Source organism: Pocillopora verrucosa, chromosome 14 (genome assembly GCF_036669915.1).
Source record: "Pocillopora verrucosa isolate sample1 chromosome 14, ASM3666991v2, whole genome shotgun sequence".
Taxonomy (NCBI): Eukaryota; Metazoa; Cnidaria; class Anthozoa; order Scleractinia; family Pocilloporidae; genus Pocillopora; species Pocillopora verrucosa.
This window is the reverse complement of record NC_089325.1, coordinates 10905116-10924837: the sequence shown is the minus strand read 5'-3', so window position 1 is coordinate 10924837 and position 19722 is coordinate 10905116. Positions and strand designations below refer to the sequence as shown.

Sequence of the window (19722 nt, the reverse complement as noted above, 5' to 3'; positions counted from 1 at the left end):
AAGTGCGATACTTCACCGGGCCCAAACCACTCAGAGTGGATTTGGGCGTACAAATGTCGAATGAACCAATCCGAAGGCGGGACCGCTATACGTCCAAGACAGGGGGGGGAGATATTTTCCACGATGACATGAGGAACCGTTAGCCTTAGTCATTTAAGAGTAAACCTCGATGGTTGATCCAAACTCCTCATTTAATCCATAAATTATTTCACATTGGCACAAAAAGGGCATTCAAAGCTCTTTTCAACATGAATCCGTCGCTCATCAAGTAGCTTCAACAATAGAGAATTTGATTCCATTCAACTACTTCAAAACTTACTCTACCGTCGCAAAAAAAACCTCAAACCGCCTCAAGGTGATTCCTCAGAAAAAACAATTTGTTTAAGCTCTTCTTAAATGTTTTAACCGACCTTCTTAAATGTTTCAGACCAACGTTTGTTTCGAAAAATACAATGTAAAGGATAGGTCACCGTGCATATTTAAAAGATATGGTGGGCCAAACTTACCCCATATAAGCCTGTACTGGCGCTAATCACGCGCGTCACTTCATCGGTTGACGGTGCCATTTGAGGTAGCTGGAAACAAAGGTTTTTAAAGACACACTTAAAAAAAACTTGACAGGTAGAAAGTCTCGAGCGAATGGAACAATTTGATTTATAATTTGAGGGAAAATCACACAGTTTTTAACGACATCGACTCGAAACGTTCTTCGAGTCGTTGCTTTCAAGATCATAATTTGCATCTTCAAGTAACAGGCTTAGTGCACGCCTTTAGCTGTCTTTTTTCCCCTTCGATGAATTTTTTTTAATTTCTCCAATTTAAAGGGTATAATTTGAACACTAAAACTATAAAAAGACCAAAGAAATAAGGAAAAAAACCATCATGTTAAAGACCATATCAGAAGGAGCCGCCACAAACAAACTGACTGAGGCGCGAGAAAACGCCATTGACCAAGACTCATTTGGTTTCAGACATGGTTTGATGCTACTCTGGTTTACAGATTTAATGAATGTAACCGAAGAAGTTACAATTCATAGACCCAACGTTTCGACACTCCTGTCTGGTGCCTTCATCAGGGGTGATCTAATCGCTACAACAAGAGATCCTTTTATATGATTACTCTCAACTCAACGACGACCGTAAGCACTTGGTAAGAGCAGACGTAAGCAGCATACTCAGGCGTGCTAAACCTCCTCCCAAAAACATTCAAAAGGATGTTTTCAATGCGCTTATAGCTCTTAAAAAAGATCCGGACATGCTCGTATTATCTGCTGACAAGGGTAATTGCGTTGTGGTTATGGACAAACAGCAATATCACGACAAAGCTTTGTCTCTGCTTAATGACAAGAGTACGTTTGCAGTCTTAAACTCTGATCCTACCAGTAAAACTCAAAGAAAGTTAAACAAAATGTTGTTTGATTTGAAAAAAAGCTGGTAAGATAAGTGACTCTACGTACAAAGTGACGGCTTAGGTCCATGTTTTTATGGCTAACCTAAAATTCTATACTGATTACTGATTACCCTGTCAAAAATTCCTGCGAATTTGCGGATTTCATAAGAGATAAGACTCTTAACGCTTGTAATTAATTAGCATCTTTCGACGTTGTTTCGCTCTTCACTAAAATCCCAGTTGATCTTGCCGTTAAGGTTGCGGAGGAGAGACTCAAAGAAGATGCTACCCAAGGACAAAGAACTTCTTTGCCTGTGGAGGATATTATTCATCTGTTGTCTTTTTGCCTCAAAACTACGCAATCGGCATATAACGGCACGTACTATCAACAAGTTCTCGGTACAGCTATGAGTTCGCCCGTCTCTGCTGTCATTGCCGGGAAGACGTGGAACAAAGGGCCTTAGCCACTTCACCGGTTAAACCCTTTTTCTGGAAACGATATGTCGATGATGTTATTTCTGCGGTATCCGAAAATGAAGCGGAGCGCCTCCTGTCGCATTTGAATTCAGTAGAGCCGTCGATCCAATTTACCCTTGAGCGTGAAAAGGATAGACATTTGCCCTTTCTTGATTTAAACGTGTCCAGAGGTGTTCAGGGTAATTTAGAGACAAGTGTCTACCGTAAACCTACCCACGCCGACAAATACCTCCCTTTCGATTCTCACCACCCTATTTGCCATAAAAATTCTGTAGCCAAAACTTTACTCAGGAGGGCTGACTGTTTACCATCTTAACTCGATTCGAAGGAAAGAGAGAGGAGAGGAAATATGTTTCTAATGTCCTAAAGGCAAATGGCTATACAAAAACCTTTCTCCGTAACTGCCAAAAACCAGTTACAACTAGTAATACTCTTGATAAAAGGGAACCAGCGACTGGTTTTGCTGTTATTCCTTACATGTAGGGTGTTACGGAACCCATCATGAGGATCCTGTCACGAAAGAACAACGAACCGACGCCATTTATTCTATTCCTTCCAATGACTGTGACAACGAATACAACGGACAGACCAAACGTCAGCTTGGTACACGTTTGAAAGAGCATCAAAAAGCGGTTTTATTTTGCAAAAAGGTAAATTCAGCTTCATCGGAGCACATATGCCTAACTAACCATACAATTGGGTGGGATAATTCTAAGATTATCACCACTAATCGGCGTTACCACCAGCGCCTTTGTTTGGAGGCTTGGCATATTAACTCCGCCTACGCTCCTTTAAATCGTGACTATGGCGGCTTGCTTCCTGACACCTATTTACACCTCGTCAGGAAAAAGGCAGCTAAGTAGTGATCATATAAAAGGACCTCTTGTTGTAGCGTTTAGATAAAATGGCGTATTTCTGTCACAGCTATAAGCCATTTTAAACAGCAATCCTTTTTCTATGCTATGACTGAAGCAATTCAGAGATTCACTATTTCTTGATAACTGGGCTTTTTGAATCCAAAAATGTCATAGTCTTTTGCGTATATATTCTGCAGTCGTGTGAATTCTTCTTGTGATATTCCTGAATAGAAAGTTTTCATCTTCGTTTGTGATCCTTGTCCCTCGGGTGCAGCTTCGATGTTTGGGAATGTAACCTCTCCATCAGCTCCCATCAACATAAGAGCGAGGTGAGCATCTGCTTTGATGTTATCATAAAAGCCAACAAAGTCATAATTTATATCACACGGTGCGCATAAATTATGCTGAAGATCCCAGTGTTCATCATGAGAGCTAACAGGCGTAGTACTTGTGTAAGTTACGAATTCCTTAAATGTGGGATAATGTGGAGTTAACCCCGTAGAGTTCTGTCGCACGCTTCTGATGATTTCTAGGCCGATTTTGTAATAATATCCCTTCCTAGGGGGATCAACGGGTGCAAATTTGCTCCGGTAGGCCGACAGAAATCGCTCCATGGGTTCGCGAACAAATGCAATCTTTTTGTATGTTTTTAACATGTGATTTACCACTGTAGCTTTTGAATAATGTTTCAAAAAGCGTAACCTTCCTGATTCGTGCGAAGCATTGTGGGATATATCTTTCGACGAGTTGAAATGTCCATCTAAAACATGAAAAATTCGTTTCCAGTTGCTACATGCTACTTTAGGAACGAAACAGAAGAGTGTTTTGTAACGCTCGGACACGATAAGGTGATGTTTGACGACATGTTGGATTGGTTTTCCTCTACCTTGCGTGGTACAAGCAGAAGAATTCCAAGGCCGATATCTTTCCTCTAGAAGTCTGATCTAAAAAAAAAGGACATTAAAAATGATTTAAGGTGATGAAGATTGTCAACAAGGCTGGAACAGTTAAGGCGCGAAATCGCTAAAAAAGGGCTTCGTCACGAATCGATTCGTGAGTACTACTTACAAAACAAGTCTTAGTGTCCCATTTTGTTTCTGCGATCACCGCATTTGTGCGACTTTTTTTCGGGGAACAATTGATCTTTAGTTTATTAATTTTATACATTCAAAAAGATGGCCATGTTTTTGACTCCAAGTGAATATTATAGGGAGAGAGGGAAGGAACCAGCTGTTTGAACTGTTTGTTAACAATTCTCAAATTCGACACCCACGCTATGTGAGTAGCGCGTGATATACAGTTGCAGAATCATTATTACTTACATATAATGTAAATCCAAACATTTAGGCTAATTTTTTTAGCATATTCACCGGATACTATTGTAGGTTTTGGTTAAAATGGTCTTAAGCTTTAGAAATGATTTCATGTCAACTGAGTTTATATTTTAAAATACCACTAACTAAAATAAAGAAAGAATATATCGTTCCATTTCCCACTCCCCTTAGCTGAAGAATTCGTTGAAAAGATGTTATCTTTGAAAAAAGATGACAAAAAAAAATACAAAGAAAAATGTTGAAAATGTAGTTAAGGACGGGTGGTAGATAAAACCCTAATTTCTCCTAAGCCGGATTTTAAACCTCGGTCTTCAACGAAGTTGCGGTTGGATGCTTCACCAACCAGCAAAAGGAAAGTCAGTCGTTGCCGATCTGAGCAATGTAACGTAGATTTATGTGTGACTTGCGTTCTGTGTACTACTGGGATAGACTCTCTGGGTGGAACAAATTTTTAATCATGTTTTCGACAAAACTGCTCTACAAAGCATGAGCCCAATGTGAAAAGAATACGTCGTACAGAAAATACACTTTCTCTTCTCTCAAGGAATGACCCTTGTCTCTAATCTTAAGCCATTAATCCGTCAATGATAAGTTTCGTTTACTTTTTCTTCTGTATATTTTATCTCGCGCATGTGTTCTTATGATTGCAGGATTTCAGCGAAGTTCATTTCAGTTTTATTTCAGTAAGGAGAAACATTTTTTTTCCAGAAAGTCTTTTTATTTCGAGCAAAGGATTTTTGAGTTGTTGTAAAACAACAGTAAAAACAGGTTTATAGAGTCACTTTGGATTGAAAATGAGCGCAAAACCGAATGGTTGAAAATTGGCCGCATTCGATTTGTGTGAAAGTGCTGAGAGACATTAATCCGAAAGTTTACACTCCTTTAAGATTATATTGTATCAAGTTCAATTGAGAACTTACCTCAAATTCATTATCAATTATTTTATCAAGTAATGATATTCCGCGGGAGAGTGTAATGAATTCCAAACCCAAAGTGCAACTTTTAGAGGTAAGGTTTGAAAATGGATGTGGATTTTATAGACCAGCAGGTCTGCTGCAGGTGTGAAAATGACATGTTTTGGTCGAGAATGCGATCAGACACAACCCCCATAGCAAGAATTCTGACGAGTAGAAAATTTTACTCTCACTCGCTGAATTTTTAATTGTGTACTTACCAGTGCCTCTCTCTTCATCTGTTCAGTATTCTGGGAATCTGTTAAAAGTCAACTGAAATTTATTAGAAATCTGGTTGTTGATAAAGGGAGTTTGCAAGATGCAACTCTTCCACTTTCACCTTAAAAAATATGGAATTACTTAGCGGTGACGTTGATCTGACGTACGAGGTCATTATTTGGCGATCATACCGCTGACAAGGAGCCAAAATAACCCTGGGCTCGAGATTGAGTCGAACTTAATTGGAAAAGTGAACATGACTCTATTGCGGTGAGCGGTTATTGCTTACCAAAATGGCGGGGAAAAATGCGGGAAAGAAAACTTGTGGAATGAAGAGCTTCTTTGTCTTGCAAGTGCGATGAAGGAGGGTAGAGGAAGCAAGGAAGCCGACTTAAAATACAGTTAGCATTAAATAGCCTCAATGCCAGTAGGAAACGAGTTTTGAATTTGGCTTGCCTTCTATTATTTCTCATTTCCCAAAGGAAGATTATCGTTCTTTGTCCAGTTCGTGCTTGTCGTCGGCTAAAAAGAAATACTGGCTGGTGGAAAAATGTTTGCAACACCTCTTCAGAGGCAAAGTTCAAGAAAATCTTCGGGGTATCCTAGGAAACATTTAATTTCATCCTGAACCGCATTGAATCCTTCCTTATTCGGCAAACTTTGAACCGATATCGCCAGCACTGAGGCTTGCCATTTGTCTGTATAAACCAGGCAAATGAGATTATCTCTGTACATTGCAACAATGTCAGGACTAGGAATCTCCACTGTCTCCTCGATCTACCAGGAAGTCTGTCAAATCCTGGTGGAACATTTATGGAATGAGACTGTGTCAAGTCACATGCCTCAAACTGAAGAAGGGTACAACATGGAAAAAATTTTCGCAATTTCCTTGCTGTTGGACAGCAATAGATGGCTGCCATATTCCTATGAAATACCCGCCTGGAGGACTTCAGGCATGCAAAGAGTACTAATGGTATTAGTAGGTTCAAATTTTTTTACGCTCTTCCCGTAATTTGTTGCAAAACAACTTGTGTGCGCATGACAATTATACGAAATGTGAAGAACTCTGAGTAAAAATTAATTTTTTGCATGTATTTGTAATGTATGCATTAGATTCGGCAAATGAAACAGTTCGACGTATGAAATAAAGTTGATCTTTTGCCGATCTATTCGACAACCCTTTTCGAATAGAACGGTAGGTCGACCCAAATACAAATCTGTGGGACCTAGTTGATTCAAACGTCGAACTTTACATGTGCCGAATCTGTAGTACAGTAGATGGCGACGCTAGCCCGATTTCTCAAATTGGGCTCGAACACGCCATCTGCTATTTATTTTCCATACAATGGAAAATCACATAGAAATTTTACTATAACAGCAATCAGACAGAAATTCTGAGAAAAACAGGATGTCTTCATTTCTCAATAACTGACTAACTGCCTGCGCATTGAGATAAAAAATATCTCATTTAATAGCATGAAATTAATTGTAACGAAGAAATTCGTGATGAATTGAAGGAAGTTAGGTGTCCATTTTGTGATGAACAGATTAAAGAACGAGTTGTAAAAATTGAGCGATTTTGCGTGGATATGAAAATTCAAAAGAAAAACAAGGAATTTGTTTGATTGAAATGTGGTCAAATTGATAGGCATGAACTTGAAACAGAATTTATTGATTTTCATGAGGATTTGTATAAATTTACAAGAAAGTCTGTTTATTGTAGAAAATATTATGTTATGAAAGTGATTTTCGGTGTACCCAAAAAATTTCAGTAGACAACAAAAAAACAGAAAGTATTGGAAATATTTGAGCTGATTGGCACAATCAGAAAGAGAATAATAAATATAGTTTTTATTATGAAAAAGGTCTTTGAAATGATGAATATATAGTTTGAAAGTTTTAAATAACTTAATAAAAAAATCCTTGCTTTTTACGATGAATACTGGTCTAAATAAATAATTACACTATTTTAATCAAGTTTGACTAAATTTATGGGACTATCATTTAGGCCATCAAATACTGTTGTAACTACGTCTGTTGAAAGTGATATGCTCGTATTTTCTTCTTTTATATATAACATAATTGCAAAATTGAAACATTTTTAATGATTGTATTAACAAGCTTTTTTTAATATGTCCATCAACAATCTGAGAAAACTACCTAATGTGCTTTTATGGCCATCAAAAACAATCCACATATACATGCCAATATTTTTTATTTTCAATCTAGTCACATCTGATGATTCATAAGTAAAATGATTATCATCTGATTGTCACTATACCGTGTTATTATGTGCCATCTTATTTCTGTAAAATATATTTTTTTGTTGCGTCACCAAATTGTTTTTTTTGTGATTGGATTTTTGTCATTCGTAGCTTCCTTGATTACTAGTTCTTTTGTCTTCCAGCAACTTTTTCTTCAAATTTAACAGTTAATTGAATACACTTCATCCATAATATTTGTTGAAATATCATTATGACAACTCTTAAGACTATAAACGACTACAAAAACCGACAGGTCTTCTTCATAAACAACATCAGTTTTGTTTCTCATATCAATTTCAAACATGAGAGGGATGATTCAGAATTTTCTATCATAACATATGCAATGGCTCTTACATGATTATCAAATCTATTTGTGGAATATCTTTCAATGGTATCATTTTTACTTGAAAATTGTCAGAAACTGTTTTTTTAAGTCATTGATATTTTTATTCACTCTTAATTCCCCTACCAGCATTTTCTCAAAAATCCTTATCAAAATAATCATTTTATTGCGATTCTTAGTTCGAAGTTCTTGCAACAGGATTGAATAGAAGACGATTCTTCTGATAAGAATGCATCACATCCGAAAATCGTGAGAAGAATCTCTATTTCAGAGAATAGGGAATTATTTTCTCAAGAACGACAATGAAGTGCGCATACTCAAGTGTCGAGCTTTAGTGCAGCGTACCGCCGGCACACGGATAGGTATTACACGAGAGTTTCACGTGGGCTGGTAGATGTGAAGCTGCGCAGGCAAATAATTTGAAACCCACGTTTTGAGCGGGAAATCAAACTGGTGAGGTTGTAGTTGACCAGCAATTCTCAGTATTTTGCAATTTCTAATCAACTCGCAAAGAAACAATACCGGCAGCGCTAAAACTTTGTCATCCAGAGGAAATTGTTATAATTTAAGTTCGTGGAGCAAGGGTTTTAAGTGAAAATAGGCTGAAATGAAAGAGACGGAGCGACCAAAGAAAGTAAGAAGTAAAAGGCGTAAAGTGAGTCGAGAAAAACGCGAAAGAATATTAGAAAAGACGCTAAAATAGACAGAATACAGCGAGAGAAGCGAGAAAGAACAGGCGTAGATAAAAAGGCGAATATCTAGTGAATAGCAACGTGAGAAGGAAATACAAAGAGCTCCAAAAAACAAAGTGAAAATATCGAGGATATCAACAAAAAGAAGCGAACTACAAAGTATCCGAGAAAGAAGAGGGGGTAAGTCGTGTCTTAACTGGGTTTTCCCTTACTTGTAGCTAAGCCACCCCCCTTTTTTTTTCTTTTTTCGTTTAGCGTCGAATGCGTTTCCTGATATTGGGTCGGTCGGTCGGATTGAAAAAAAAGAAAACCTAAAAACAAAAAATTACAAGAAGTCTCTGAATAGGAGGCCTGGTACCCCAGCGTCATTGCTGTGGAGCCTGGAAACAACAACACAGCGGACAAACACTTCGCATGCACGAAAGTTTGAAAACAATAAGAGGGATTTCCGAATGCGTGTCTAGTGTAAAGTAAGGAAGAAAATATCAAACTCCTAACTATTCGAATGCATAAGACAAATGAAAAAAGGATTTGGGGAAGGATTAAATCTTGGCTTTATTTCATCGTGAGATATCCCAACAGCCTTTAACGCGGACGCTTCGTTTCGGTGATAAAGGAAAGTGACAGAACCTTTCTTCTACCCTTGCTACACAGTGCACTGTTCGCTATAAACATAGACCTGTGATCGTCACAAATATCTTGTGTGGCTCTGGATCTTTTCACACATTTCCCTCGGCAACTCCACCATGAACACAACAAACACAACAAAGTATAACCACTGCCAGCACGGCCAAGTTTACTGACGGCTTCATCACGCCGCCGTGCAAAAGTGAAAACTAACACATAGTGGGTAAAGTCCAGAACAACTATGTGTATAAGCCTCGGCCTTAGTGCGCGTGTGCAATGATTTGACCGCTGAGTTGGAAACAACAAGACATGAATCCAAAATCAATTTGGCGGAAACGTTGGTGGATGTTATTGCAATGTTAAGACAGCGAAGGAAAAAGGATCAACCTCAGAAACTCCCACTCGACATACCATGGTGATGAGGATGACGTTTAAGGTTATTACTAATATCTCAGAAGATGAACAACAAGGATGACGTTAAAAGTTAATATTTACGTATTTTGATCGACAAAATGCACAATATACTATAAAAAATGTTCTTGTTGTTGCTTTTTTTTCTCTCTATGCTGTTAATATGCTCGTTTTTCAGATTAAAGGAATTATTTAACTTGAAAAATGACTTAGATACGTCGTCACTTTTTACATATTTATTTTTGAAAAATGCCAAAAATTTGGGTCGGTCGGACGACACCAAACGGAGAAAAAAAGAGGGTGGCCTGAAGCGCAGAAAAATTCAAACCTTTTTTACCAACCGTCGTTTGATACTCGCTTCAGGTTATAATTCAAATCACGTTTCGGTAAAACGATGACTTTGGCATTCATCGATTCAAAACTCTTGCGCCGGTTCATCACACTTCAAAGTGTTCGTATTTTTCAAGTTATTGTCCCATCGTTTGGAATGTTTAATACAGTCGTGGTATTAAGGGAAAAGAAGTTTTTTTTATATCTTACGGATTATGTTTTGCTTAGAAAGTTTTCAAATGATAGCGAACGGTGTGAGCAAGTTTCTATAATTCTTTCTTCAGTTAGCTATCGCAGAGTTTACTTAATTTATTATAAAAAATCGCAATTTATCGAAGATGTGTTGTTTTACCCTAAGAACGGAGTAATGGCCTTTCCCAAAGTTGAAATAATATGAGACTGAGTCAGCGATGTTCATGTTTACATAAGTCTGACGCGGAAATGTGATTTTGACAATATTGTCGTGCGAGAACCCGTCAAACATCTGAGAATTAAATTACCGAATGCAAATGTATGGTGCAAACAAACTCAAGGGTCAAAAGATGTTAGTTACGGAAGCCGAAAAGGGACATCCAAAAATATTTTGCAAATCCGAAAAAAAATATTTAGAATCGATATCTTTTAGACAGATCGCTTTTAAAAAGTTTGTCAAATCGAAAAAACAATTTCAAATCCTGGTTTAATTCATAGATCTGCAAATTACTTTCATGAACAACTTTCATGAAGAACTTGCGCCAGTTGTCAACACTTTGTAACGATATAGCACATCGTGTCGCGCTAGATTGCACTAGGTCGACTTGGAGTCACTACGCGAACGGACTAAACTGTAACAAGTGTATTGAGATGTTCTGCTACAAACATGGAAAAGAATTTGTGAGCAATGAGTTCGTCTGTCGTCGATGTATTGTTCAGTTTTTAGAAAAATACCATGGTGACAACACTTTGCGCTTAGTCACCCTCACTCCAGAACCGATGGGCCTGAGGACATGGTTACATACACCGAACAAAATCTAAACTCAAATACTTTCGGTATAAATTAAAAAATATTTCTTTAAGTATAGGACTCGATATAGTGGTTAAGAGAAAAAAATTATGGGAATATATCTTTTTAAAGCTGTTTGGAATGGCGTGCAAATTACCTGTGGCTCTGAATACAGACGTTTCGTTTATTCAACCTTTGCTATTTTATTTCTCACTTCGTATTTCATAGTCTATAAATGCTGGCCTATATCAGAATGGAACAAATCCTATTTTTTTCCACTCGTAAATTTCGACAGCAGCTGGACAGCAAGGGCGAATTTGTTACTTTCTGGTCTTGACATGGCGCTTTTCACTGTTGTACACACGTGCGACGTATCACATCACGTGACGTGGATCGGAACGTTTTCAAGATGGCCGTCCACTGAGCGTTAAAAAAAATTTGTAGAAAATTTGGTATTGCACAATATATCGTCTATTTGCTCATTTAGGATTCTTTAACCTAAGAGGAATGTGTTGGGAAAAAAAAAGGGAAAAAATTGGCGTCAGTTACCCTTTAACTTTCCTCGGAGGATTTTGTTTTCATGACCAGTTGGACAGAGGACTGACTGATCAACTGTTTCTGTCTATGTACATGTAATTTCTATTCCACAGGTGGACAGTGTTCCCCATTATGGCATTGATTGGAATGGCCCCTGACCTGATTGTCAGTGGGGTGGAAACAGTGTACTCCTGGATGACACAATGCCCGTGGAAGTTCCTGATATAGAATTAACTAGTATTGCAGAGAATGATCTACATGTATGCCTGGAACAGAATGGCCCCCTAGCTGAGAGTCAGTGTCTGGGATTTCATATCTACCTTAATCTTATGTTACATTTGCAGGCATTAGTTAATGTATACATGTAGAACCATTTGAGTTCTATGTCAATGTGATTTTCCTGTCAATTACCAAGATGGAACTAATATAATGACTAAGTACTTTTGGTTATTTTGATGCTAATTAAAAATACAAGAAAATGTATCACATGAAACTAAGGACAAACCATCATCCTTTTCACATATTTTTTTCTACAACACAAAGGAATACTTTAGGAAAGTTTGTACAATGTTTTGTAGTTGTAAAAATCAAAACTAAAATATGCCATTTACTGATTCTGTCCTTAAATTACATCTATACATGTGTAACATTGATGACTGCTCATGCAAATTCACCCATCTTGTAAGTACTTGTAAGTATAATGCTGAAATCCTTATAGTAAGTTGTAGTAAGATTATTAAGAAGACTTAAACGTTGTGGAAAACATTAACTTTGTTGTTCGCAATTAACTTTCCCTTTCTCCATTGATAACCACAACTGAGAAAAATTGTTTGAGGCTGTTTTTTCCTTAAGTAAGAGTGATAAGCTGAGTCAATGTCATGGAGAAAACTCCATGAAGTTGGACATTTGGGTTTACCCTTGGGATTCCCAAAAGAAAATGGAATCGAGAATTGTAAGGGACAGAGTCACAAGCAGAATTTGTGTTCTGCATCTGATTCTGTCAGGTGAAAACCAGCCTTCAGTCCCTCAGTCTGGGACTAGCATTTTTTTTTAATGATAGCTTGATAAGTTCTTTGTAACGCGACAAAACAAACGAGAGAACAACTACAAATCAATACGCGTGGTTGTCAACAATACTGATAAAATTTTGCCAGCAGATTTGGTTGACATGCAGCAAGTTAGCAAATGGAATAAAGGATACAAGTATGTGCTCATGGTCATCGATGTTTTCAGCATATATGAATGAATAAAACCTCGCCTTGAAAGACAAGAAAGGTTAAACTGGGACTGAGGCATTTAAGACCATATTCAAAGAAGGCAGACAAACACAACATCTTTGGTATACAAGGGAAAAGAGTTTTATGACAAACATCTCAAAGAATTGTTGCACAAACAAAGCGTAAAAATATACTCAATACAAAAGGAAGAAAAATCAAGTGTTGACAGATGGAAAAGAACAATGAGCGATTGACGAAGGGCTCACGCTCGAAACGTCAGCCTTTTACTCTTTATTGTGGTTAATTTACGTTTTCAACTCAGTTTTTAACACTAAATTACCTACATTACAAAGTAGTGGAATACATTAGAAGATTTTATCCAGAAGTCATCTTAATTGCACAGCTTGGTTAAAATCAAGACACTTTATATAATAGATTAGATTCATATGGAAGAGGTTACATGAAAGGTCAACCAGACATAATTATTGCTAATAACCATTTGAAATATAATGGATTCTGCATTGAAGTTAAATCACCTACTGATAACTACCAAATATCTGATGAACATTTGAAATTGGAAAATGATTATGAATACACGATTTCTAATGATTAAGATCTCATAATAAGAGAATTAAAAGAATACAAACCTAACATTAAAATTAAGTGCAAATATTGCGAAAAGAACTTAGAATCAAACGAATCTCTATCCAATCATTTAAAACATTTACAAAAGATACATAAAGAAAATAGTGTAGTATAATATATTATGAGTAATAATAAATTAACTACAAACGTGGAAAATACACAATTGATGAGGAAAGAATGAATGCTATACGAAGATCAAAAGATCAAACATATGTTGAATAAGGAGTGGTGCTGTGACATTTGTGACAATAATCATAATTACACTCTTGGAAGAAGTGGATGCATCTCAAAACCAAGAAGCATCAGAAAAATACAGAAAACGAATAATTTTCTTTTTTTCTAAAATGTTTTATTTAATACGTAAAGGTGGATTAAATAAGATATAAAAGATATTCAGTTATATTCTATTATTATGGAATCGAAAGTTATCAAATTATATAACATGAAAAAGCTGATCTCAAAAAGCTTAGCAAATCACAGTTAATAAAACTGTTGTTGAAGCAAAATTTTGAACCAGAAAGACCAGTACCCAAACCAAGGATAAAACCAATTCCAACACCACGGAAAAATGTTAAACAGATGTGCAAGAATTTGAAGATAATATCATTCCTCCATTAGTTGAAATTAGAGATGGGTGAAAACCAACCCTAATACCCAGAAAAAAGATTGTAGTACCAGGTGCAGCACTAAGGACAAAAATAGAAGGGAAAAGTAAATCTCTCAAAGAATATACTAAATCATTTAAAATAGGTGTGAACAATGATACAGATCCATTTAAACAAAACACTGGAACAAGAAAAGCCATTCAATACAGACTCGCACAACTGTTGGGTGAAATGAAAGGTTTGAAATTTGTCGAGACTTTGATCATCACATTTGAAAAGATCTCACAAGATGTTGTCATCGATAAACAGCTTATTTTAAAAGTTCACCCAAAACAATAACTAACTTTGCTGATCTTGAAGATGATCTTGTGATTTCAGGTCTTGAATATCACAAGGCTCTGGTCAGATTATTAAATCATTTGATAGACATTGGATCAATATTATTCGATATAATCCTCTGAAAGGATTATCATACATTCAACTACCATCAGAATTAAGAAATCCAACCAAAGGCTTGATTAATATAAGAACTAATGACAACAAATGTTTCCAATGAAGTCACATCAGACATATGAATCCACAAGAAAATAACGCAGAGAAAATAAAAAGAGAAATAAAAATATGTTGACGAGTTGGATTATTCAAACATTGAATTTCCAAAATCTGTGAAGCAGTACAATAAAATTGAGCAGCAGAATAACATCAACATAAATGTATTTAGTTATGAAGAAAAACAAGCCTTTCCAATCTACGTATCAAGAAAAAACAAGCATTATGTACTCATCAAAGATTTCAAGATGTTCATGTATCACGAAGCAAAACGTCAACACAGAAAACACTTTTGCACGTACTGTTTGTAATGTTTCAGCAGTAAGGAGACACTTACAGACGAAAAACTGACTGTATCGTGATAAATGGAAAGTAGGCAGTAAAAATGCCTGAAAAGGTAATGATACATTAAAATTCAATAGTTCTCACAAACAATTGCCAGTACCTTTTCTTATCTACGCAGATTTTGAAGCAATAACAGAAAAGGCTCACACATGTGTACCAGATAATCATGAATCATACACTGAAGCATACCAGAAACACACAGTCTGTGGATATGGTAATAAGGTAGTTTGTTGTTATGATGATAAATACAGCAAGCCAGTTTAAATAAACAGAGGAGAAATTGCTGTCTTTAAGTTCATGGAAAAGATGATTAAAGAAGATGATTGCTGGAAAAAGAACGTTAAGAAAGCATTTCAATAACTATTGAAAATGTCTGATGAAGATGAACAAAAATCTAAGCAAGCCAAAGAATGTCACATTTGCGGTAAATCATACACACAGAAAGATATCAGAGTAAGAGACCACTGTCACATCACAGGTCAGCTCATCAAATCACTTCAGATTTAAGGTTGATGAAATCAAAATACCAGGTATCTTCCATAATTTGAGAGGTTATGACAGCCATTTCAGTATGCAAGGGATTGGTGAAATAGCAAAAAATACACATACAAGACAGATGTATGTGTATTATGACAACAATCAGAAACAACTTATAATGAGAAAGAATCCAGCAATCCAGGATGTTTATTTCTCAGTAATTGACATTCTGTCCACGCATTACCATCACCGAGTAGTGACTCATCAGATTTCATGCAAGCATAATGTTTCTGGATCGAAAGGCAATGTTGCAAAGGTCATAGAGATTTTCAAAGAATGCGAGAAATTCCTTGCTTTAGAGAACAAACGTCGAAGTTATCGAAAAGAATTGAAATATTTATCGTATATACGTGAAAAAAACGAAACTATAGAGCAGCTGACCATGCGTAATTCTTTCAAAAAGAAAACACTGAGGTTGAAGATACCATTTCCAAGCAACAGTAAAAAAGAACTGCTACTGGAACAAGTTTTAACATTTGAAGTGTCCCTAAGCATAACTTGTGATTCCGTTGTGATGGATGCACCGCTTATGATCAAAGCATGATAATGATATTTTGTTTAATTTGTAACTACTGAGTTGATGATTTATACTTCTGATGGTTTTCATTTTGGGGTTTATTTGTTGCTCGTTGAACAGAAAGTTTTTGTAGTCTTCATATTTGATGTTCTTTTTTATGACATTTTTAAAATACTTTTTGCTGTTTTACCACATTTTTCATTCTCTTTAATATAACTGTCACGATTTCAAAAGCTAGACTGTCGGTGTCTCTAGATAGTTTTAAAATACTATATTTGCCTGCTTCTTAATTAAATTGTGTCTATTAATAATTTTTATCTTTCTTTAATGACAGGTATCCTAGTGTTTTAAGAATGACATATTCTTTTAGTTTTTGAATAGCTACAAGATTGTCATTGACAATTTTACTGCTTACAAATGTTGATTTGGAGCTGTATTTCAATAATTTTTTTTTCATCATTTATTCGTTTGACGTCTAATCTTTTACAAATGTTTTCCATTGTTTTGCCAAATACGCTGTTATTCATAAGCATATAGAAAATTTTTTTAAGATTCATTTTAAGCAGTAGTTCTTTCCTGTGTGTTTAAATCAACATACTGCTTCAACCAAGCAGAATGATTGTATTGTACAACTCTATGAACCTTCTACAGCTTTAATCCAAGATCAAGATACAGTTGAAGGTTTCTGCAGTGAAGTACATATTTTTGCTTTTCAGATAATGTTGGAACAAGTTTATTGACCTGTGTGATGCTTAAATTGTATTTCTGTCTTGTTAAATATTTTAGCAGCAAGCGTGTGGCCATTATGACTGTTAAATAATTTCTGTGGGATCAACTTTGAGAATTTGCTGTCCTCTGTGTATTTACCTAGGTCTGTCTTTTCAATCTCTTTTTCCCTCAGCCATTTGAGACCACTTGTTGGGAAATGCTGACTCATAGCATAACCATATAGATTATTAGTTATTAATTAAATTGTGTCTATTAATAATTTTTATCTTTCTTTAATGACAGGTATCCTAGTGTTTTAAGATTGACATATTCTTTTAGTTTTTGAATAGCTACAAGATTGTCATTGACAATTTTACTGCTCACAAATGTTGATTTGGAGCTGTATTTCAATAATTTTTTTTCATCATTTATTCGTTTGACGTCTAATCTTTTATAAATGTTTTCCATTGTTTTGCCAAATACGCTGTTATTCATAAGCACATAGAAAATTTTTTTAAGATTCATTTTAAGCAGCAGTTCTTTCCTGTGTGTTTAAATCAACATACTGCTTCAACCAAGCAGAATGATTGTAGTGTACAACTCTATGAACCTTCTACAGCTTTAATCCAAGATCAAGATACAGTTGAAGGTTTCTGCAGTGAAGTACATATTTTTGCTTTTTCAGATAATGTTGGAACAAGTTTATTGACCTGTGTGATGCTTAAATTGTATTTCTGTCTTGTTAAATATTTTAGCAGCAAGCGTGTGGCCATTATGACTGTTAAATAATTTCTGTGGGATCAACTTTGAGAATTTGCTGTCCTCTGTGTATTTACCTAGGTCTGTCTTTTCAATCTCTTTTTCCCTCAGCCATTTGAGACCACTTGTTGGGAAATGCTGACTCATAGCATAACCATATAGATTATTAGCATCCAAATACATAATATACTTTGAGGGTTCATTCTTATCATAGTTTTTCATGTACTTGTTGTTCGCTCTTCCATATCTGTTTGAAATATATGGGATACCACCCCTCATATTCCATTGTCAACGAATTGAAACATATCAATGTCAGTCATTAATTCTAATTTTATATCAGTCATTTTTAACATAGCATCGCAAGGCAGTCCAGGAGATGTAAAATTATGACATGGATCAAGTTTATAATATTACAAACAAGTATTTCTGATATTCTCAAATACATCAGCAAGCAGAAGAATATCTGATTTAAGATACAGGTCATGATACTGACCGATTGTCTTGAGATTGAATGTATTCCACGTATTTTGAGCATGTATGTATTGCTCATCACGTATGTGCTCATCTTGAAGAATGCTGTAAAATTCAATTTTTCCTGTGAGTTTTTCATCAAACTCATCAAGGCTGTCCATATAATCATATGGATAAACACTTTTCTGTTTCATGAGTTTGAATTTCTCATCTTGAAGACGTGTGATGTGTATTTGAATGATTCATTAGGTAAAATTGCTCGCTAATCTGTCAAGGCTTGAGCTCATAAATTGAATACTATGAAGAAAAATCAAATCTTGCCCAACATAAAAGCCATGTGTTTTTCCATGTTGTTTGGATTAGCATTAATGTCCATCTGTTTGTGTCTGTCTTGTAATAACAGACCATCATACTTGGTAAGCTATTTATTTTATTTTTTGAGGGGCTATTCGCACCCAAACGAATAAGGAGCAAAACTGTGTAAATTACCTAAGGGCTGTTGTGTCATGTTGTTATAGTTTTTGTGAATAGGGACCTTTAGCAGTTAGGACGCTAACGCCAAGGAAGAAGTCGATTTAAAAATGAATATATATTTTCAGTGGGAATTTCGCGAATGACTGAATGTGCTAACCATTTCTTATGGTGTTCAAAGTGAACCTTAGCATAAAGTATGGGAGCGGCGTTGAGTTCCATGTTGAAACTCAAGTAATTTGGCGTCGGGGTTTTTTTTCTCGTACCATCCAAATTTTGATGATTTCACGTTGTTATTTTCCAGACGACGGCTAAGAAACGTACACAGTTTCGAAAGGCACGTGCTGAGCTATTGTTCTGTTCATTAGATCTTTCGTTTTGTGACTTCCTCGTTTCTGTCGTCGTCACGGTTTGCTAAAGGTCTCATATGAATTTGATAGGAAACGTTATACTACAATTGACCAATAAACTAGCGCAATGCCATAGGTCAAGCGGTACTATTAAGGTAGAAGCAATTCTATTAAAAACTATTTCCCTACCGATATCCTCCTGGTTCGATTTTCTCAACAGCCACCTCATTTTCGGCGTCAACATCACTGCATAGAATGCACCAGCAATTACTAACCCCATCAAAAGGATTCTTTTACGTTTTACGATAGCCCTAACTGGAAAATTCATTTCGTAATACAATATTCTTGCAACTTCTCTTTGTTTCGATGGAAGAAGTCTTCCCAGTTGATATTAACGCACACTTAAGCTGGCGAAATGAAGATTCGTAAATGGTATTCGTGAGCTTGTGTTTCGTGTCACATGACGAGTTTTGCGCCGAAAAAAAAAAACATGCAAATTAGCCAACTTTATATTGAATGTGCAGCCAGCTAATTTGCATAAATAGTTTAAGGCAAGGTTTGAAGTCTGTCGGTGGCATGAGGTGTTCACTGAACACACCAGGTCACCCGATAATCACCACAAAAAAAGTTGTTTCGTCAGGGCTTCATCACTTCACCGCTTCATCGCTTCATCGTTTCGTTATGCTGTTTTGACGTTTCGGCTCCTCCTCTTAGCGGGGCTATAATTTGACTTGTCTTACATGGAATGTTACTTGATTCCATGCACTCAAATATGACTCATCGCTCTATAATTTGCTCTCTGCCAAGCTACAGTAGAGAATTCGTCTTGAATAGAGTGGATCATGACAGGACGGAAAACGCGTGCACTGTAAGTACCTCCCGTTGTCCCATACAAAGCCTTAGACAACTTTTCTAAGGCTTTGTATGGGCTTTTTTCTGGAGTATCTAGTAGCGCTCCAGGTTGCTTCAATATGCTTACCGCAAGGTGTCATAATCTCGTCACTTTGTGACAGAAATGTCGTTTACCTATACATGTCTCAATTTTCCGATGAGGGAATGTTAGGCATCAATGACACGTCATCACTTGTCAAACTTTGTCAATAAACATGACTTCCATTTACGTAATTGGCAC

The 19722-nt window shown here is 36.2% G+C and overlaps 1 protein-coding gene across 1 annotated transcript; it reads right to left on the bottom strand.

Annotated features, from left to right (window-relative positions):
* Nucleotides 1-465: 465 nt before the first annotated feature.
* LOC131782169 (carbohydrate sulfotransferase 11-like) lies at nucleotides 466-19029 on the bottom strand. Its single transcript, XM_059098890.2, has 3 exons — nucleotides 18780-19029; nucleotides 5233-5270; nucleotides 466-3668 (listed from the first exon to the last, which is right to left on the bottom strand). Exons 1-3 carry the CDS (start codon nucleotides 18916-18918, stop codon nucleotides 2844-2846), a joined length of 1002 nt encoding a protein of 333 aa, XP_058954873.1. The 5' UTR covers nucleotides 18919-19029; the 3' UTR covers nucleotides 466-2843.
* Between the last annotated feature and the right edge of the window lie 693 nt (nucleotides 19030-19722).